At 41.4% G+C, this 23,118-nt stretch overlaps 1 protein-coding gene across 1 annotated transcript in view; it reads left to right on the top strand.

The window, feature by feature from the left end:
* The window catches only part of PROX1 (prospero homeobox 1), a 318,666-nt gene extending 295,843 nt beyond the window's left edge, over positions 1–22,823 (top strand). Inside the window, exon 7 of the mRNA XM_081000513.1 lies at positions 13,073–22,823. Coding sequence (XP_080856639.1) covers positions 13,073–13,258 — 186 coding nt within the window. The 3' untranslated portion in view covers positions 13,259–22,823. The remainder of the gene's footprint in view (positions 1–13,072) is intronic.
* Positions 22,824–23,118: the final 295 nt, after the last annotated feature.

Here is a 23,118-nt window from a genome sequence, read left to right as displayed (position 1 = left end):
AATAAGAAGATGTGCAGCAAGGAAGAAAGCACTTCTTCACACATGTGGACTTATTCCAACAGGAAGTCTTGATGGCCACCAACATGGATGGCTTTCAAAAAAAGATTAGACAAATTCATGGAGGATAAGGCTACCAGTGGCTATGAGCCATGAGAGCTATGTTCTACCTCCATAGTCAGAAGCAGAAACACTTCTGAATACCACCTGATGGAGATGGCAGGAGGAAAGTGTGCTCTTGTGCTCAGGTTTTACTTAAGGGTTTCCCCCGGGCATCCGGTTGGCCACTGTGAGAACAGGATACTGGACTAGATGGGCCATTGGCCTGATCCCGCAGGCTCCTCTTAAGAAACAATGTTAGGTCATGAGAAAGGATAGAACAATGAGTGCAACGAGTGCAACTCCTGAAAAGTAAATGAATATTTCTAAAGGGGGAACTATATGTGAATTGTCCAAATCGGGGGTGCAGCAGGAATGAAAATGGCTGCAGCTCAGGCCTATGAGATGGGTTCTAGGAGCCCACTTCTCCACCGTGCAATGGAGTTTTGCACAAGGTGGCATGTTCATCTCATCTTGCTGCTTGAAAGGGACCACCATGCATCATTCTTCCGGCAAACTTTTTTAAAAAAAAAATCTTGCTGGATGTGTGGTAGCCGCAGAATGCATCCCATAATGATGGCTCCCTTAAGATTTCAGTCCTTCTGAGGGGATTCCTCTGGAACGTGATTGCAAATAACTGCTTGCATTTAGTTTTTGAAGTGCCGATAAATGGGAATTCCTTTTATGTAGGGCTATGTGGTCGCACTGTTTCTTTAAAGCAATGCGGTTCAGCGGGGCAATGAAGAGATTATCTGATAACTGAAGTTCAGGGATTTCAGTTCAGTTATTTCTGCTGTGCAGATTTTGTAGTGCCTAAGCGCCCATGCATTCAGGAGAGACCATTCACAGCCCCCATCCCTTCAGATAGGAATCCATTACCACTTCAGCGGTAAGAAGGAGGGGGGCACAAGACAAGCCACTTTGAAGCTGAACCTCAGACCAATTAAACTGGCAAACTTGATTTTAAGCTCACCTAATCCCATGCATGGCCTAAATCATCTTAAATCGGAAGACTTTGATTTAGCGGGTTTGTGAATCAGGCTGTTAGGCTTCCAGTTGCATGTAAGCGAGGGCAATGCTCCCCGGGATATTTATGAGCAGAGAAAAAACTCCCCCTTTTCTTGACAATACGCTTGGAAGGAGAAAAAGGGTCCCTCCTCCTGCCTCTTTACCTAACACTCGGGGTTGCTTAAGCTTCCAAGTTTATCTGTTTTAAGTCCACTCTGTCTGTAGTCCCCAGCTTGTGTCACTGCTGTCGGGAGATAGATCTCTCTCCTTGATCAATATTTGCTCAACAAACAGCAGGGATAGGAGAGTTTGTTTAGAAGAATCATGTGCACACATGTTCACAAGGGTGAATGAATGCTCGGTAAAAAGTACTTCAGCTGTTTGCCTCTTTTCCTGTGCCTCCCCCCCCCCCCCGACGCACAGGCTTCTCTCTTCGTTTCATACCACCCCAGTGTGACTTCACTAAGGTGGTCGGTACTAAAACAGTTTTAATAACCCTCACTGGAGAGGAGCCTGAGTATAATGGCTTGTGTTGAGAAGAGTAGCCAAGAGACTGAGCTATAAACAGGGAAGCTCCCAGTTTGAATCCTGCCTCGGTCATAAAGGGCAGATTCACAGCACATTCAACACACATTTAAAACACACGGCTTCCCCCCAATGAATCCTGGGAACTGTAGTTCCCCCCTCACAATTACCAGCACCCTCAACAAACCACACTTCCCAGAATTATTTGGGGGAAGCCATGTGCTTTTAAATGTATGGTGTGGAGCTGCCCAAAGTCACTAGGCCCTTCTGCATGCTTCTCTCTTTTTTCAGCCGCAGCCTGAGGGACTTACCTCACAGGGTTGATGTGTCAAGATTACAACTAGATGACGCCTGTGAAGCACTTTTGATACTTGGAAGTGCTCAGCAGATATTTGGTTATTTTATTATTCATTTGTTTTGAGAACAGCAACACTTACCTCTGTCACCCCTTGATGTGCAGATTTTGGGTTTAATAATACCGACTTATCCTACATGGTTCTTGCTAAGATTTACTGAGGCATGGTAGTTTAAAAATACTTTATACATGTTAAATTATTATTCTTAAAAATTAAGTATTTATATTTGAAGGAATGCCCGTTTCCCAGTATTCAGATTTCACTTTCTGGAAACCAGCAACTCATGATGCCTGGCCTGGCTAAAATAAAATAAAATAAAATAATGTCTAATTTGTTATTAATTTTGGTGAGGACAACCATGTGCATGTATGTGGAGGCTGTGTATGAAATTGTGCTGGTCATATCCCTGCAGGGTGTCTTAAATGACCTTGCAAATATATAGAGATATAGTCTGGTTTTTGTCCTTTAGAAAAAGATTCTCCAAGGACTCCCATTGATACCTCACACAAACCTTTCTAAAAAGATGCTCAGGACCGGGTGTGTTACTGAGGGAAACAGCTTCCCTAGTTGTGGACCTGGCTTAAACCTTTCCAGGCCCAACATGGCACCTAGACACATGTGATTCTATGCAAACAGAGGTCACTTCCCAGTAAATGTGTTTAAAATGAAGGTGCAACTCCCCTAAATACAGCTGTATCTAATTGCACTATATTTCTTCTATTTTTAAATAAATTCATTTGCATAAACACTCTCTCTCACACATTCCAAATTAATACTGTGAAACTCAGCCACTCTATCAGGAAACCATTGACCCCCAAAGGGACTTGCTTCTGAATAAACATGTATAGGATTGAACTGTTAGACTACAATCCTATATCTCTCACCTGGGAAGGAAGCCTGGGTGGGACTTGCATTTGAGAAGATTTATGTAGCCTTAGACTGTGAAATGTTGCCTATTTTAGAAAATAAACAAATAAACCGCTTAAATTAAAGAAAGCCAGCCCTCTAAGCAGCATACATAAAAACCACATTATCTAGATCTTTTTAAATCTAAAGAGCTACACTCAAAAGTTAAGGACAGAAAAGAGCAGCTCTTTATTATCTACTCCAAAACAATTGAAGTGGCCACATGCAATTAGCTTTAAGGCATCCAAGTCTAGTTTTGCATTTGTGCGTGTGTGTGTGCTTTTTTATTTTGTGAATCAGAGTTGTAAAAGCCATCTGAAATATTCATGCAGAATTGTCTGAGAAGCAGTTTCTGTTTTATTTACTGCACACTAGAACAGCCACAGTGGATTAGTTTGACAATACCCGTAACAAAAGCACAACAGCTGATGCGTGTGATGTTAGGAGGTGACAAAACAGTTAAAGTATGCTGCTGGCTACAGGCAAGCAGTCAGCAGATGCAGACAAAAGGGTTTGTGACAAGAATAACTCTCTCTCCAAGGCGAGCAGTCAAGAGTATCCAAAATACCAATACCCTTTTCTCCTTGACATTGTCTTCTTACAGTCAGCATTTTATTGCCCTTTTATAGTCAAAAAAACAAAATGCAGTTCCCCAGGAGATCAGTTTTGACATGACGACGATCTTCATATCACCCTGACTTTTTCTTTCTTCTGAGTTTAATGACAATTAAATCTAGAGGGCAGCGCTAGTGGTGGTGGTGAGTTTGAAAGTGCAGTGGGAAGGTCTCCTGCACAAGCAGTCCTCAGAATGCATAGCCACTGCACATTTCAGCAGAGGCTGCACACCACAACTGGTCCATAAAAGAGTGACATGTGGGTTTAAAAGAAAAATTGTGGGGGGAAGCATGTTAATAATCTTAAGGAGGCAAGCTCCACCGTTTAAGCGATAAAGCGTGTTAACTTTGTGAAACAAGTTCATTCTCCATAAAATTACAAAATTGCAGGCATCTTGGGGCACCAGTGAAAAGACAATAAAGGCATGAGTGCCTAAAAATAGGCACAGCATCAGCCCCCTTTCACAAAAAGAGAAAGCTTTGTTTGACAGTGAAAAAGTTTTAAGGGACTGAGTAACGATTCCCTGTACAAGCTGATGTTTCTTTCAGGAGAGTGTGAAAAATCGGTTTCCAGAAGGGGAAAACAAGTGGGGAGCCTGGTGGAGAGGAGAGAGGAGGAAAGAAAGAAAGAAAGAGAAAGAAAGTGAAGGCGAGGCTGTCTTCCCTCTAACCTTTGTAATTCCCCTTCTATTCTCTATGACATTCATTCAGCTGCCAAGCATGTTTGGCAAAGGCTCGAGCCAGCCAGCACACTTCCAGTGACCGCTAACCTTGGTATGTCCTGACACTTATGATGAGTATCTGCAGGACACAGAAGGCAGGCAGGCTGCTATGTCAGGCTTTTATTATGTACTGCAGAGGCTGGGGACAGTCAGTTTAATAAAACAAATCATCCTTGAAGGTAAAGCAACTGGGAAGAGGAGAAGGAGGGGGGCAGAGGGGGAGGAGGGGGAGAAAGTCTTTGCTGCACAGGCAAAAAATAAAAATAAAGAAATAACAAGAAAACAACTGTCGGCAGTGAAGGCTCAGTGCCAGCCTGTGGAACATCATAAGCACACACACACCCCAAACTCTCACCCTGTGTGCCCTAATTTTAAGTAGGAGACACTGTTTATTTTTTGGCAAACCAGGGAAATGTAACCCTTTGCTGCTTGATTCATTGTGGGTTCCCCATGTTGAGTATGATGTCAGTGAAATTCTGTGCCAGTTTACACTCTTTGTTCCAAACCTGGTGACTTAAAACGGAAATTCTACTTCAGTTCAATAAATTTAGCAGCGCAGCCACTGGATAAGTGTCTGAGCACATCAAATTGTTGAAGTGAAACCCCTTTTTCCCCTCTGGGAAAAAAAAAAGGCATTCAGCACATATTTGAAAACTTTTCCCTACAGCGGCTCCAAAGCCCTGTGAGGTTTAAGAGACAGATTGGCTCGAAAAGTTACGTTTTGTTAGGAAAAGAAGAACAAGGTAGCTTCGGGCCGATTCATGCAACTAGTTTTAGGAAAAGTGAAAATTACACATTTTCATGATTCTTGACGTTTCTTTATCATTTTTATTTGGCAGCTTATATCCCACTCCTCTTCGCGAAGCGAAGTCAAAGCAGCTCGCAAAATATAATATATCAAAACAAATGTAATATCATATACATGACTGATACTGTTTTGTTTTTGGTAAGAACGCTTAACACGATGTGATGAGTGGGTCTTGTGAAGCCTCTGGCAAAGTGTTCAGGGAGACAACCTAGAACAGTTTCAAATAGTGCAATGAATTTTATACAGGATGTGGCAAGTCAGATTTTGGAGAGACTCTCGTATCTTAAAGACTAGTTGATAACTTTATAAGAAAGTAAAGGTAAAGGGACCCCTGACCATTAGGTCCAGTCGTGGCCAACTCTGGGGTTGCGGCGCTCATCTCGCTTTACTGGCCAAGGGAGCTGGCGTACAGCTTCCAGGTCATGTGGCCAGCATGACTAAGCCACTTCTGGCGAACCAGAGCAGTGCACAGAAACACTGTTTATCTTCCCGCTGGAGCGGTACCTATTTATCTACTTGCACTTTGACGTGCTTTCGAACTGCTAGGTTGGCAGGAGCAGGGACCAAGCAAGGGGAGCTCACCCCGTCGCGGGGATTTGAACTGCCGACCTTCTGATCGGCAAAGTCCTAGGCTCTGTGGTTTAACCCACAGCGCCACCCGCGTCCCTTTTATAAGAAAGTAAGAAACGCTTTACTCCAGTTTGTTTGGTTCCATGTAAGGTTGGAAAGAGAAGCTCCATAGCTCATTGGTGGAACATTTGCTTTATATGCAGAAGGTCCCAGGATCAATCCTCAGCCTCTGGACTGCGAGATACTCCTCCCTGCAGTCCTAGGAGAGTGGACAATATGAAGCAATATTGAGTGGACAATATGAAGCAATATGAACCACTGGCCTGACCAGGAGAAGGCAGCTTTCTAAATTCCTACTCTCCCCCTTTTATTAGCAAGTGTTTTCACTCATTTGTGTGTCGTTTCAATTGGTTTGCTCTCTGATTGCCTCCATGCGCACCCCTTGAGGTATGCCATAAGATGACTGACAAGTAGGGATTAAGAGAGCCAGTTTCTCTGCCTTGTAGCAGTGTAGACTGTGTGGCACGTAGTCTGAGAGCCCTAGTATTCTGTATCAAAATGGTAGAGTCAGATGGGCTTTTTATCTAGCTGCAGATGCAAGCAAGTAGTCCTAACCAATGGCCTTATAGGAAATGGCAGGTTCCCATTGTACAGCAAACGGTATATCCAGACTGTACAATGGAATATGGCTACTCCAAGTATTATTATTAAGCATTTCTATAGAACACGTGTGTGTTCAAAGCACTTCACTTGCATTAACTTGTTGTAAGCTTGCCTGTAACCCTGTAATGTTGATTAGCGCTGTTATCTCCATGTTGGCGATTAGGTGGTCTAAGGAAGTGAGAGAGTGTTTCTACCCCACCCTTCCTTGTAGAAGCAAAGGGCAGCCTAACAATAGAAAAATAAAACAGCAATATCAGTATTTATAGTTTAAAAAACATATCAAATCCTATGGTGCTATCTTGCAGCAGCAGAGCACTATACCAGAACTGCACTCAGTCCAAAGGTCTGGGTAAATAGAAATGTCAGCTGCCTACCCACAATGCTGTACCAACTCTCATGTCAGGGTGTACCTCTACATTGATTCTGCACATGGAAGTCTAGTTATGCATACAAATCTGGCTTCCTGGATTGTGTTTCCATTGCTGGTTGACATTTCTACCCAAACCATCCATGTGGGGGGTTTTTTGGATGGCGGAGGGAAAAATAACACTCAGCATTTAAATAATGCTCATGAGCTGGGATGAGGAACTGGTGGCCCTCCAGATTTGGTTGGACTTCAACAGCCAGCATGAACCATGGTCAGGGACGATGGGTCATCATCCAATGATACGCAGAAGGCCACAGATTTCCCCTTAAGAGGATTCAAAGCACTTCATTTTATGAGATGCAGCTCCTGTAATAAACGAACAAGTAAGCAGGGCCTTTACTAGGCAACCCATCTCCTCCCTCCTCATGAGAAAATAGTGCATCTTAAGTGGGACTTGGATGATTTGTAAGACTGGATGATAGGCAATTGCTGAACCAGCTCATAGGTTCACAGATAACCATTACCAGTGCACACTGGCCAGGATGTTCCATCTTTCGCTTATTCAACACTCCCTAAATAATCAGTAGTTTTTCACCAGTACTTTCACTGCTGGTTTCTCTGCCATGTTGTAGACATATATAGCCATTTGTCCCTGGGATCTGCTGGTTACGTGGAGCAATGTGTGGCTTCTTTTCTGAGACAACCGTGTCTAAGTCTGAAGTCCACCACCTAGCTCCCCCTCTCAGCATTGTCTTTCCTCCTGGCGAATGTCAAGTATTATTACTTGATTGACTGCAGCCACCTGATGCTAGGAAAATGTTCTGGGTTCATACTAGGGATTGTTGTTGAGTCTATAAAAAGAAATCTGGACGGGGGTCTTATTTGTCACTGAGGCATTGTTTCTGCAGATGTTTCTGCTGGAGAGATGTTCAATCAGTTAGGTGTAAAGACGTACTTAGTAGGTCATCATCACTTAGGGTCAGGCAAAAGCTACCCCCAGACACACGCAATTAGCACAGCTGACTGCTTAATTGCCCACTTGGAGAAAAAAAAATATCTATCTAGCCACCCATCCATTTAAACAATTAGATGTTTTGCCTCAGAATGTGCAGTTCTCTTAAGAAAATATTGTCTTCGTGATTGGGAATGGGGGGGGGGGGTCAGCTACAACTGAGGTGGGAGGAGTGTTTAATTTCAAAAGATAGTCTCTCAGGCTCAAAACAAGCCTGGGAGCTGCATCTCCTGACCTGGAAATTTTGACATACTGGTTGTGGTTAGTCAGTGGTGAGGGAAAGGCATTCTGCATAGGCCCAGAAGCTCTTTTTTGTTAAAAAGAAATAGCAAAATCCATCTAATTCACATGGTATGGAAAACAGGTCGCAGAGCTTAGCTCTGCTGAGCCCTGGCTCAAGCTAAACCCTGGCTATTAGGATAATATGCAACACAAAGGAATAAGCTAAGGCTCCCTGGCATGAAGAAGCAAGCTGGATGGACAATAAAAATAGACCAGGTCTGGAATGGCTGAAGACTGTTGTAAACCTTTGGAAACATAGGGTAGGCAGCCACTCATTTTGCAAATGTTTCCTCAGAACGAAGGAGGGGAGTTTGTAAGGAACTCAGCTTTCGGCAAATTTACCTATAAAAGCTGTTACTGCTTGATATTTTCTCAAGCTATTTGCAGTCCCAAGGTACCTCCCTAGCTCCCATATATGCATCGTATGTTTCAGTCAACTCTGGCGTTGTCCTTTCTGGTTTTTTATCTGTTTTTATTTACAGCAGGAGTGGGGAATAGTTTTCAGCCCCAGGACCATATTCCCTATGGGGCACCCTTCCACTGGCAGGCAGGGCAAAAGGCAAAAGTGGGCGCAGCAATGAATGTAAATTTTATCTTTGCACAGTAGGTTAGTTTTACACACACACACACACACACACACACACATACACACACACCCCTACCTCTCTGTCTTCCATCCAGGCAAGCAAGAGGCGTTACCAGAGTTCAAGGATACTTTCTACCCAGGCAAAAGTACTCAGGGAACATCTGAAGCAAGGCCAGGGAGAGTCATTGCCTGGAGAGTTGAGTGTGTGGCTGAGGAGAATCTCGTGAGGCTTGGAGGGTCACATTTGGCCCCAGACCTGTTTTTTTTTACAACACTGTGTTGTTCTTTTAGAGATGAAGCAACTCGAGCTGCATAGATTAATCTAAAACTAGGAGTACTGTAGCAGTCATGAAATTGGGCATCTGATTCTTTCGTGTCGTATGAGTTACTTTGAATTTCATCTGAAGCTTGAAGCGCTTCATCTGTTTCGAAGAGAAGCTGTAGGAGCTCTTAATCATCTGCTATAATTGAATAATCTGGGGTCATCTCGAAACCTGGCTACCTTACTGTTCACCTCTCATCAAGTTAACAGTGAGAGTCCGCAGACCCTTGAAGGGCCCTGCTGTTTACACTTCACATAGCATCCATTTATTCCTGCCCTCTGTTTCCTACTGTTCTAGCGGTTCCTGTAAGCAGCAGCGGCCGGCGTGCAGGGGAGAGGCAGTGCTTACCTGACCTCCTGACAGCTGAGCTGCTGCTGCTTACCAGGAGGGAGAGGAGCAAGGCGGCAGGGAGGCTGGCACAGTGAAAACCCTCCAGCGGAGTCAATCCAGCCCTACTGTCAGTGCGTTTGCATCATGCTGACCTCCCCACTGCCTTGGCCCTCCCCTTCTCCCTCCTGGTAAGCACCAGTGACTTGGCTTTTAGGAATTAAAGTGAGCATTGCTGCCCACAACACCATCCACTATAGACTTTATGTGGCCCCATACCCAATCACTATCACATTTGTTTGTTTGTCACATCCTCTAGCAAACTATTCCTAGCATCATTTGAACGGATTAATGAATAAAATCTAAATTTTTAATTTGCTTACCAAAAATGGTGTGTGTGCATGCGTGGGGGTGTGTGCACTGAAATATCAAAGTTCTTTAGGAACACTTGGGCAAGTGTTATTTGGCTCTACAACCTTTGTCACTTCTCTTTCCCATTGTTTCCCTCCAACACGTTCAGTGAAAGTTATTGCAAAGAATCCATTCAGCTTTTCTTCCTTTAGAGCTCTTTTTTTTTTTTTTACACACATTTGTTCCGTAGGAGTTTTCCTGTGAAATGCCCTGAGACCTGCAGGTTTGGACGCTATGTAAATTCAACAAACAATTAAATAGGAGTTCCATATATTCTCTGGAATGATGTCCCGCCTCTGTAATACTGATTAGCTTGTTCATTTGCTTGTCTAGCATGGCCTTCTCCAAGCTACCACATCAGCCCAAGCCTTTATGGCCAGTGGGTTGATGGGAGTTGTAGTCTAGCAACATCTGGATGGACACAGGTTGTGGAAGGCTACTGGCAAAGGGCTGGGTGCAACAAAGAGCTGTAAGACTCATCACCACACCACAATCCCTGCCAATCAAGACTAGACATTGATGGGCTGGCTTAGTGTAAGGCGGTTTCATACCGCATATGGGGACGCACCATCACAGCTCAGTGCTAGAGCATCTACTGTACCTGGCATGCAGAAGGTGCCTAGTTCAATCTCTGGTATCTCCAGTTAGAAAATAACCCTTCCTGAAAACCTAGAGAACCACTACCAGTTTGTGTCACCAGTATTCTTCAACCCTAGGTCCCTGCCCTGATGTTGTTAGACAACATCATCCCATCATCCATGATCATGGACTGGATTGGCTAGGGATTGTGGGAGTTGTAGTCCATCAATATCTGAGGACCCAAGGTTGAAGATCACTGGTGTAGACAACATTGAACTAGATAGACCAATGGTCCAGCTCCGTATAAGGCAGCTTCCTGGAACTGGGATGGGGAATTTGTGACCTCCATATGTTCGACTCCAACTCCCACCAGCTGCAACCAGAATGGCCAGTAGTTAGGGGTCATGGGAGTTGTAGTTCATCCACATTTGGAGACCACATCTTCTCCATCCCTGCCATAGTACGTTCCCTTGCCTTTTTATGCCACCTTTGACTCCATCTCTTTTTTTATGAGGGCACTTAAGTTCTCTTTTCTAATCTGTAGCACAACAAGGGGAAAATGTCTGTTGTTTTTGAATACTTAACCAAACCTACAGAAAAATATTTGACTTTATTTATCAAATATTTGTTATCTTTCCATAACATTTGGCAAATACCTCCCACCCTCCCCAAACTCCCAGCCCTCTATAATCAGATTTGGACAATAACAAGAGCTGTCGTTTTCAAGGGAAGGATTCCTAGAACTATACAGCCTCTGATTGTAGACCCCTACAAACACCAGCATCAAATAGTTAGCATATTTAGTGTTTATATGACTAAAGAGTCAAACACAGCGGTGTGTTGTCGAACTATTTTTCCCTAGAAAAGACGGACATTTTTTTCAATCCTGAATATTGAATGCCCCCCCCCCCGTCTCTCTTTGCATATCACGCCTTCAGTATTATGAGTCAATATGCCATTTGCAAATGACACTCAGTGCTTGGGTCCAAATTCCACCCTCTAGCGCATGCAAGCGACTCCCACTGACTTCAGCAGCAGCTGATCACATGTCTGCCTCATGGCAAAACCTGGCTCCTAGATCACTGCTGTGTCATCTGCTACAACGGGCGAGAAAGCTTTTGCCGCTTTGTTACAGGAGGAGACATTTAAGGTTTTCTTATGAAGTGTGAAGAAGGTGGATGAACTCCTTTAAGAGCAGCTGGGAGGAAAGGGTTTTGTTAGCCGGATCTGAAATTACAGATAGTCAGTGGTCCACGTCTTCAGGAAAGTCCTTTGAGTGGGTTATGTCCCAAAATGCATAGAACAATGCTTGAGCTGAACATAAAAAGTTGGCTTAATCAGGTCAAACTATCCATCTGGCTCATAGACCAGATGACACACCGGCCTGGCAATTGTTTATGCCCCCACCACCCACGCAAGATTTCACCAATTTTGACAAAAGGAAATATGTATAGATTAGACCCTGATCTAGGGTGGACACAGAGAGGTTTAAGCACCCTGATGAGGATGCAAGTTGTCCCCTCCCAGATGTATCATCTGCTGAGCAGGGAGGGACAGTAATCTCCTTCCTCAGCTCTTTTGCACAGACCATCATCAGAAGAGGGGCGGGAGCTGTGTGCCTTTGGCTACTCCCACTGCTGGCATGTGCAGTCCCGGGTCTTCAGAAGCTCTGCTGACAAGAGTTGCATTGTGAGTGGTCACTCGCATGGAATGGGCATGACGAAGTGGGCTTGAATCTGCAATAAATAATACCGTAAGAGTTTCCTGTGGGGAGTAAGCTCCATGCAACTCAACAGCGCTACAGCCGCTTGGCTGCATAGATTCAACTTGCAAAACAAATGAATGAAAAGGAGATGATTTGGAGGAAGTTGCCTTCAGGACAAGGGCACTTTTCTCCAACCCACAGTTGCAGAAGACGGTGGAAGCCACCTGTCCGTGTGCAAAATGATTTCCAATACGCCAGATAGACTGGATTGTCATTTAGAAACCGAATGGGTCAGAAAGAACCTGGGTCCATGGTCACAACACAGACACACACTGGAAGCATAGGGGGGTGTTTTTATCTGAACACTCATGTTGAAGGGGGGCTATAATGTCTGAGTGCAAGGAAATGTTATGGGAGCACAACAAACAAAGCAACTTCTCAACCAGGCCGTGTGAAGGGGGGTTCACTAGGTGCTCCTAGATACCCTTACTTCTTTGCTGGGCTTTCAGAACTAGCTGGGACCAGAATAACAATATTTATTTATTTGTACCCATCTGACTGTGTTGCCCTTGCCATTCTGCGCAGCTTCCAACATAATATATAGAGAAACAATCACAACAGAACACAACAGAACATCACACATTGAAAGAGTCCTGATACAGGGCTGCCTTCAGACGTCTATGGAAGGTCGTATAATTATTTATCTCTCTGCCATCTAATGGGAGGGCAAATAATAAAAAATTATTAATTGAATCTGCTGGAATTCAGAGGCAATGTTCTTTTCAGCACATGCTAAATTCTCAGAGAAAAGAGGAAGAAACACATCAATATTTGGGCAAAAAGCCCCTGCATATCTTCAATAGCTGTGTATTATTGCTCTTTGTATTTTTATTTTTTTACTCTTTCCATTGCCTTCCTCTGCTAATTATATCTTATAAATCCAGCACCCACTAAACCCAGATGTTCATATTTTAATACCTACATTCTGTGGTTCAACTTTGCAAAGCTAGCTAACACATGTTTTAAAAGTTATTACTATTGTACTATATATAACAGCCCTGCCTAAGAGAATAGAGGCCTGCCGCATTTAGAAAATGCAGGTGCTATGTAAGCTCCCTTTTGAAAGCAAGAACTTAGCTCAGTTTCCTTTGAAGACCCAGAGACTTGAAACTGAAAACTTTTATTAATGCCATTGTCTCCTTGTATCAGCAGGTTCCAGAGAGATTCCTGGAAGTGGCTCAGATCACATTACGAGAGTTTTTCAATGCCATTATCGCAGGCAAAGATGTTGATCCTTCCTGGAAGAAGGCCATATACAAGGTCATCTGTAAGCTGGACAGTGAAGTTCCTGAGATTTTCAAATCCCCAAACTGCCTCCAAGAGCTTCTCCATGAGTAGAGATTTCAACCACTATTTATGAATGTATAAAAAATTAGCAGACCCCATTTTTGATGCCCATGTTGTGCATGTGAGTGTGTACGTGTGTCTATATTAATTTCATATATATATATATATATATATATATATATATATATATATATATATATATGGAATCAGATAAGAATCCACCATGATTATTTTTATTTGATAAGTAACAAGTTGATAATTATTTTAACTCCAAGTTTTGTTTTACTTTTGCCCATGGTTTTTAATATTTGGAAGGGGAAACAATTGGGTTACTTTTCTTTTTCAGGGAGAAGAATGTTTTGAAGTGTGTGCAAGCCTGTTTTAGTAAGTTTAGGGCATTACATTTTGCTACAGAGTGGCATTTTGTCTTCGAAAGACAAATGTCACAATCCTACAATGATGTTTTCTTCGTTTGTACGAAGCTCGCGATTCTAGAGAGGCATTTTACAAGCATAGAGCTTTCTAAATTTTAGCTCAACTGTTCATTGAAGGCGGTAGATTTTTTGTGTTATAGTTTAGAAGACATATAAACAACCCTTTCAGTTACTTAAACGTCAAAGGCAGTATCTATCTACACCAGTCTTCAAGCTTTTCTTTTACAAGAACAACATATGCCTCCCCAATCATTTTGCCCCGTTTTCCAGTGCCCCTAGATGCTGCAGCAGCCATGTGCATCTTCTGCCATATACCCTACTGCAATGTTCTTCAACCTTCTGTCCCCAGATAGCGTAAGGTCATAAAACCATAGAATTGGAAGGGACAACATTCATCATTGGACAACAGTTCTCATCAGCCACAGCCATTAGCCAATGGTTAGGGAAGATGGGAGTTGTAGTCCAACAACATCTGGAGACTCAAGATTGAAGAAAACTTCTCTACTGCAGTGATTTCCCCACCTTGCCCGTCCCTTCAGTAAGGTTGGGAATGGAGAGGAAGAGTTTCTGTGAACCCACTGCAGGCCTGAAAAGGCTCTATTTTGGATTGGACCAAGATTCCAGCAAGGTTCGGGTTCAAACAGATTAGGTTGATGGAGCTAGAACCCCAAATTCCAGTGCCGAGAGTTTCGCTCACTTTTGGGCTTTGCTCCCACCACTGTTCACCTAAATCTTGCCGCCACCACCACCCAACTGCATTTCAAACAAAGCAATACTGCACAAAACATAAAGTAAATTAAGGCAAGGGGTTTTGGTGTTATCGAAGAGGCTATACACAGCATTCTAGGAGTGATTTTAAGTGTCGTAATAATACGGTCAGCTTATAAAAGCAGTAGTATTTCACTCTCCGTAGAGTAAAAAACAAAAACAAACTCTTGCATGGCTCTCAGTCATAGCTGAGCATTTTTAAGTCCCATTATTTCACCAGTAAATATTGTGGTAACCCTCTCCTGTGGGAATCGGTGTGCCTTTAAGGTTACAATCCTATGCACACATACTCGGGGAGGTATGTGCCATGGAACCTAGAACTTACTTCTGAATAGTTGTTGTTAGGATTAATCCACTTTATTAAGGTGTCCTTTCCCTTTACCACACTGAACGGTCAGGTTTCCCCCACATCCTGGGAGCCATCTTTATCAAAATACTTTCCTCTGTCCCAACCAGACACTCGAGTGGTGTATATATTTGATATTTCACATTTTTACCTGAAAAGCGATGTTTGAAATTACCCTTTCATCTGAGAAACACTGTAACATACCTTTGCTTTATTCTAAAAATTAATTGCTGAAGAAGCAAAAAAGAAAAAAAAATGTAAAGCAAAGCAAAACAAAAAGATACGTCGGATCAAAGTACAAGAAAGCTTGTATTTTTCTGGCTGGGGTTGATGGGAGCTGACATGTGGAGGGCACCAGATCAGAGAAAGCTGGCACAGAGACATTTAAGACATTTTTTGTTTAAAGGAATAAACACAGCACAATACACAGAGAGAACACAACTCTAGCAAAAATGGGCTATTCCAAGTTTCATTGAACCCAGCGGGAACTTAAGTGGTTAACGGTGCTTTCTCACTTCCTTGGAGCTGAGCAGGCTTCAGTGCCTCTGGGTTTGTTGCCTATAAATCACGGAGAAACTTTATCCCTGTCTTTTGGGCTAGGGAAGCAGAAGCTAGCCACTTTTATTATTTCCTCAATCGTAAGTGATTCATTAACATGGAAGTAAACCTGATCAAACCACTTCTCTTCTACAACAAAAGTAAGCGGCATAAAATAAAAAAAGAGCGTAGTGCTTACCAGAATGGGGCTTACCAGTGCTTTCCTGTCACTTCTCAACAAGAGAACTTTCCCCTTTTTATCACCACCTTGCGTTGAAGAGCCACATGGATCAATGTGAGTCCTGGCTGCAGACAAATATGATTTCAGCAGGTACCCAAGGCCAAACGAGACATGATTATTCCTTGTAACACCCAATGGAAATGGCCACCATATACATATTCCTGCCCCTCTGTAATATCTACTATACATCGCTATATGCAGCCCATAATGTTCTATGCTTGTCCACCTGCATGGGGCAGGAAGATACCACAATAGCCAATTGCTTTATGTTGTTGCTGTGAGGAGATAGACACATGGCGGCCATTTTCAGCGCCAAGTGAATAAAAAAATATGGGTCTGAATATAAGCCGTCCCCAAATCTAGCCACTCCCTATATGGATTTGTTAAATCAAGGTATCTCTAGCTATAAGAGCACAATTGTAGACTGTATTCAGGTTTTATATAAGTCAGATTTTGGGGAGGGGCAGGAGAGCGTGGCCTATTTTCAGACCACTACAGCACTTAGCAGATCTAGTTGGCCCTGATTTTTGACATTTACTGAAACAGAATTCATATTTTAAAGCAGCCGCAGATGGAATTTCTCCACATGGTGACCAAAATAAGTTTACCTTAGAGTGGAAAATTAGTAATAGGAGTTGAATGAATACAACTGCAGTGAATTGATACAATAATCAGCTTTTTTCTTAAAAGCTCGCTGTTAGTTTTAAATGCTTTCTTCAGTGGTCTCCTTTTTTCTTTGGGCATTTTTGCAAAGGTGTAGTGTCTAGTAATGTTTTCTTATATTCTATGGCACTATGTATTTGTCGTTTCTCTGTTGTCTTTTGTACAGATGCAGTAAGAATTTATTGTTATCTGGGCTAGCAGTTTTCCTTATCCACTCCTTACTGGCAATTTGATACAGATTTGATACCAGTTAGCCAAGGTATCTTTTTTATAGCTTAGCAATTTAATTTTTTTAAAGGACCCTACCTTTTACTCCATTTCTTGAACTTCGTTGTTTTTTTCTTATTAAACAATTGTCTTTTGAGTTTGAAGAGTGAAAGTTTACCCCATGCAACATTATATATATATTGAAAAAGCTGACCTAGTCATTGCAAAGATGCTTCATTTACAAATACTGCTTGAAGAGACAGAAATGGATGAAAGTAGTTGTCAGTGAAAAGCCTTAAAAACCTGCTGATTAAAAACAAACAAACTAGGACACCAGGACCACAATCTAGCGACCCTCTTCCACATGCAATAACAGAATTTATCCATGCTGAGTACCCATTTTCTTGGTGCAAGACTTTTGCACAATAATACAAGCAAATACATTCAGGCAACATACACTACAAGCAAAGCCCAATGGGTCTTTTCATATGTAACATCCCTGGCCCAGTAAACCATGGTTTTTTAAACTAGGAACATGGCTCTCCCCTTGCATGTCATCCTTAGCACTTCAATCCTGGTTTGTTTAAAATCTAGTTCCCAATCGTATCCAAACTTGGGAGCTGTGATACCAGTTTATTAACCAGGATCTTAAACTACAGTTTGATTCACATTCAAGAACCTGGCTAGTAACCTGACATCAAACCGCAGTTCCCTGTTTCGGACATGAACCATAGTTTATACAGACCAGGATATAAGTGCCAAGCAGGTGCACAAAGTGAGGAAGCAAGGGCAGAGCTTTCTGGCTTGGCACTTGTTCCTGTCTTCATAAACTATGGTCTATTGAATGTCTGAACTGCGCCTAATTGTACATAAGCTTCTTTTTTCACTTGCCACTCTGTGGATTGCAGCCCCTGCTGTTATTTTCAGATGTGAATTGTGTCTATGCAGTGTAGGTGATTTAGCCAATACCATGGGACAAAGGACCACCAATTAGTTGTAGTATGCTTTGCCCTCAAAGCAAGCCATGCTGCTTCCAGACTTCCTCTAAAGTACTTAGAACAGTTTTGCTTTTTGCAGCCATACAGTTGACAGCATAATTGCCACTGTTTTAATTTGTGCACGATGGGCAGACCATTAGGACATTTGTATATGTCGGATTTTGCTGATGATCTCCTGCAACCCCATGTTCAGGAGGTTTGTCCCTGTTCCAAGCACTGCTGGCCTAGATGTGCTTAGTGACATTGGAGGCAGAGCTAATGCCATGCCCAAATAATGACTGCAGCTCTAGATTTCTGCACTAGCAAGTACGTCTTGCTTGAAGTACTTACTGCTGCGCTATCTGTCCTGCTGTGCCATTGCTGCTCAGAACATCTCAATATGCTTCTTCATTGAGTATTGGGACTATTCCATATCTGATTTAGGACACATTTCTGCTGAAGCTTTCTGGAAATATAGATGAGGCCTTCAAGAGCTATTTCCTCCCCTTATGCTATCACAAGAACAATTTGCCATTGGGCTGTGCATATACTTAACTTTATTAATTGGGGAGGGGACCCATTTTTGTAGCGATCGCTTACATACAGAGTCTGCTGTTTCATTGGCCAGTTTCACATGTAATCCTAAGCTAAACCATGGCTAAGCGTGAACGTGCAAATGAGGAAAAATCATAGTTTCTTCACGCCTCTCCTGGTCCTGCTACTGTCATGTTATGACATGGTTTAGTTTTGTGTTATGTCTGAACTCTGGCTAATGGTTTGTCTTGCTCCAGACAAACCACTCAGCTTTAGACTTAACGTTAAACCAAACCATGTTTTAGTTCTGGGTAGTGCAGGATTGAAGCAGCCACACTTTACATCTAAGTACCGACACAATTGTTTGTTTTTGCTAGGCTATGTTTTGCCTTTGCATTATGTATGAACTCAGCCACCTAGAAACATAAAAAACCCACAACCACCATACTAAAGCCATACTTCACATATAATATATATTAGATGCACTTCTAGAAATATTTTCCTTATACATGTTTTTGTTTTCGCTGTTAATTGTTAGCATTACTGGTTTTGTGCGATTAGATTATCACTACTATAATTATTATTGACTGAAAATGTGATTATTTGAATTTGGTTGAACACTACAGCTTGGGGCATTATTTTATTTATTTATTTATATGTAGCATACATCAAATCACTAGTGAATGACACACAAGAGTGCTAAGGAAGGAAAAACAGGCAAGTCTTCATCTGATACATTGACATATACAATTCAGCTAGATTTATGGTGACTTCATTGCATTATATAGCCATATTGCCTTTGTGCCTTCCAAGGCACATAAAATAAAATAGAAAGCATCAATCTTTGCTGTACTTCAAGTAGTCTTCATCATCATTGCTCTTTAGTATTCCCCATATATATATATATATATATATATATATATATATATATATATTATCTGACCCTGATCCTACAGATGTCCATTGCCATGGAAGTCTTTTGTGCAGAAGGGGTTTTTCCCTACTGTGCTGCCCATTATAATCCCATTATGAAGAAAGCAAGAATGCTAAGCCTAAAAAAACACATAGGATTGCAGTTGAGGCAGCTGCCTCTGCCATGCCCCAAATAATGGTTTTGTAGGTGAGCTACTCCTTCTCCAGATATACAGGGTATAGTAGTACTGGCTGGAATATATTCCTGGGGAGCAGACCTGAGTGAAGACCATCGCTCACCCCAAAGTCGGTTAAGCTAAGCTTACCAGACGTCCCCGTTTCCCGGGGACAGTCCCCGGATTTACAAATCAGTCCCCTGACAAAATCCATCTATTTAGTAGGAAGTTGAAAAGTGTCCCCGGATTCATTGAAAAAAATCTGGTAACCTTAGGTTAAGCGGCCATGCCCAACCAACCAAGCAACCAACATCCCACCCATAAAAACTGGGAGAATTCAGTTCCCAGTTGTAGGAGAGCCATTGCCTTTGCAACCTCTGCAAAACCGACATGAGCTTGTAGTGCAGATGTGCTTTTGCCATTACGATGTGTCTTTTGCGGCAGCTTTGCCTAGCGATAGCAGTTGCTGGTGTCGTATTGCCATAGCTGTCAACTTTTCCCTTTTTTTAAGGGAAATTCCCTTATTCCGAATAGGATTCCTCAGAAGAAAAGGGAAAAGTTGACAGCTATGCATATTGCTGACCCCGCGCTTCTGAGCCTGGGATGTCAGCAAACTACCGCAGGCATGGCATGGAGCAGGGCCCGCAATAATCACACACCCCTCTCTCACACACACACACCAGCTGCCCTGCCGTTTCTGAGCAAAACTGTGCATCGGATTGGGTCATCGGGCTGCTTTTGTTGTGGTAAAGAAAGGTTTACATGGGGAAAGGAGTTCAAAAATAGCTGTGATCCAACACTGGCCCTTCCACCTCCCCGATCTGTGTAGACAAAGGTGAGGTTATAGTGAGTGCCTAGACCTTACATTCACCAGCAGAAGGATTAGGGAACAACAACACAACAAAAATCCTTCAAATCACCAGTTTTTCCTCCCCTTCACAAGTACAACTGTTCTTGTGCCTTCTGTGGCTTAACAATTTTCATCTTTTTGAACCTTTTCCTGCCCCTTTCCTCACAGCCGCAATAAGCTAGGTTCTTTTCTCCCACCCTCTCCCACCCCGTTTTTTCAGCTGTTTGACATGATGTTGATAGCTATGCATATTTTGTGTCTTTTTAAAGAAAAAAAAATTAAAAAGCAGGAGACTAAGTTTTTGAAGAAGAGAATTTTTAGAACAGTTTGATAATGCAAATTATTTTTTTCTCAGTCCTTTGGGCGGCATTCAATTTTGGAAAAAAACAACAAAATCTTGTAGAAAGCCAACTTTTTTGTAATAGTGGTGCAGATCTTGTGTTTTCTTAGCCTAATAAAAAGTAGTATAGAAGCAATATTTCATACGTAATATATATATGTGTATACATATACATACATATATACCCACATATACATACGATAATATATATATAGATATATATATATGTATATAAGCTTATACACACACAATATGCGTGTGAAGTGAAAAGCTTACCTTTTTCCAATGTAGATTAAGAACCTATTTTAGACATTTGTTATGTTTTGTGAGAAGAATGTTCTATTTGAAACTATGAAACATTTAATTCTTACTGTATCTCTGGTTGTGTAATGGGAGCGCTTCACATTAAATGGTTTTTAAAAAGTGAAAGATATTAGAATGTAGTAATTATTTAATGAAGTGTTCGCCCATATAATCCTGAGGTTTGCTTTTGTGCCTCTGAGTATTATTTAATTTAAAGTGTTTTAAGTTTGCAGAATCATTGTTACTGTACCAGGTATGTGGGTGAACATCTATAGCTGAGGGGAACTTTTATAAAGCAATGTATATATTCAGCTTGACGGCTTTTCTCAAATAAAAGGCACATGATTTTAATAACTACACTCTGAGAACATCTGTTAAATTTATAAGAAACGCTGCAGTAACTGTATAGATAGTTGAAAGCATTCTTTAAAACCCAGCTCAATACTTTTTAAAAGAGGTCTCTCTCTCTCTCTCTCTCTCTCTCTCTCTCTCTCTCTCTCTCACATCATGTGTCCAGGACATGAGTGATTCAGTTTCTGTAAAATTACTGAATTCCCCCCCCCCTTCCCATGTGCACAAAATAATTTATTGGCAAAGGGTTCCCTCCCTCCAGGTTAATAGTAACTAAGAAATAAAAGTGAAGATTTTGTGGCTTTAAATATAGGACTTTCACCAGCAGAACAGAAAGATATAAATATATATAAATATATATAAATAAATAAATATAAATATATATAAGAAGTGGTTTGCAAACCCCCTCAAATGAGCATTGTACATGAAAATGAATCAAAAATTAAAAAAAATAAATCCTCCTCTATTTGTCATGTGTATTATATAGTAATTATTGATGTTCTAGTGCAAAGACTTCTTTTGGGTATCTCTTCTGTGTTTTGACATTTTTTGATAAGCATTGTTTTCAAAAAGCTCCCCTTTCAAGAATGTAACTGATTTATATGAGTAAGCAGTTACTGTATTGCACTTAAATGTTCTGTTGAAGGAAATGCAATTTTTGTTTTTCTGTGGAACTGTTGGTTGTAAAAAAAAACACAAAAACAAAAAAAAACCATTGAAAATGCTCATATTTTCAGCTGGGATTTTAAAAAAAAGCTGGTGTTTAACTTTTGTGTCTTCTTAGGAATAGGTCTGTTTCGAAGTAGGAAAGGTGGTGATTTCAGGCATTTTTCTTGTTTTCCTTTTGCCATCTGAGACCCTCAGTTTATGTTCTCAGCTGTCATCAGAAATATTAAAAATTGTACAAGATATATACAGTCAAATCCGGATGAGACTCAACCTTGAATTCTAGCCTGAGTATGTATGGCCTGGACTTTCACAAGGCATTAATAACAGTATAACACTGTAGGTCAGACTTTCTTCAGCCTGGTGTCCTTCAGGTACAGATGGACTTCAGTTCCCATCAGCCCCGCCAATGGCTAGGAATGATGGGATTTGTAATCCAGTTACACTTGGAGGGCACCAAATTGAGGTATGCTGCTGTAGGTTTTGACGCACACACAAACACACGTTCGTTTAGTGAGAAGATATTTGGCCATATAGATCTGGACGAAAGACTCAGAGAAATATATTTATTTATCTGGAAGAATCAAAGGTTAAGGCATAAAATTCTCTTGTCCCAGCTACTTCTCATATGTATATAGTTAGGAAAGTGACAAAAACACTGCCTTTATATTATTTAGCAATATGTTGTAAATAGCATTATTAAACTTTTTTTTGTAATAAAGACCCTTTAATTTGAACTTAGTACAATAACTGAATTAATAAAGTCAATTTTTGAATTTTTTTTTAAATTTATTTTTTAGCTAGAGGCAATTTCAACTGTGGAATTTTCTTTTTGTTTGTTTGTTGATGTTGTTGTCTATTGTTCTGAAGACTTTGCATAATTTATTGGTTTAATTTATCCTAATTTATTTGATGGTGTACAATTTTGTATTGCCAAGGATGTACTGTAATATTAATTGATGATGTGATAAAACATGAAGACTCCCCTGTCTGTATGGAGGGAAAAAAAGGTGCAGTAGACAATTGATTTTGGGGGGCGGGGAATTACAATTCTAGCTTGGCAGCTACTAAATTGAAAAGAAATCAGGAAAAAATGTTTTTTGGGGTTGGGGGGTTGGGGTGGGAGGGAGGGAATCTTATTTTGTGTGTTTTAAGCTTTTGTATACTCTCCAGACCTTTACCTTTTTGCTTTGTACCACTTAAAGGATACAGTAGTTCAATTGCCTTGTGTGCCTTCCATCTTCTCTGAACTGAATGTATGTGCAGTATATATGCAAGCTTGTGCAAAATAAAATATAAATTACAAGCTCATTGCCATGGTTTATATTTCTTTCTAAAAAGCCTCTCCTCTGGTGCGCCAAAGGCTGAACCACTGATGGCAAGGTATTCTACAGAACACACACAGCACACTTTTTTTTTTCCTGTTGGGGAACCAAAATAGTCCCCCAACATGTCGTTGAGAAGCTTCAGAAGCCAGGAGAGTTAGTGGGGATAGGGAAGGGGAAAGTTTGCAACTATCTTACTTTTAAAAGACATCTGAAGGTAGCCCTGTTTAGGGAAGTTTTTAATGTTTAATTCTGTATTGCGTTTTTAACATTTGGTTGAA

The sequence above is a fragment of the Podarcis pityusensis genome (genome assembly GCF_964106645.2).
Source record: "Podarcis pityusensis genome assembly, chromosome: 3".
NCBI classification, from domain to species: domain Eukaryota; kingdom Metazoa; phylum Chordata; class Lepidosauria; order Squamata; family Lacertidae; genus Podarcis; species Podarcis pityusensis.
This window is presented reverse-complemented; position numbering and strand designations above follow the sequence as displayed.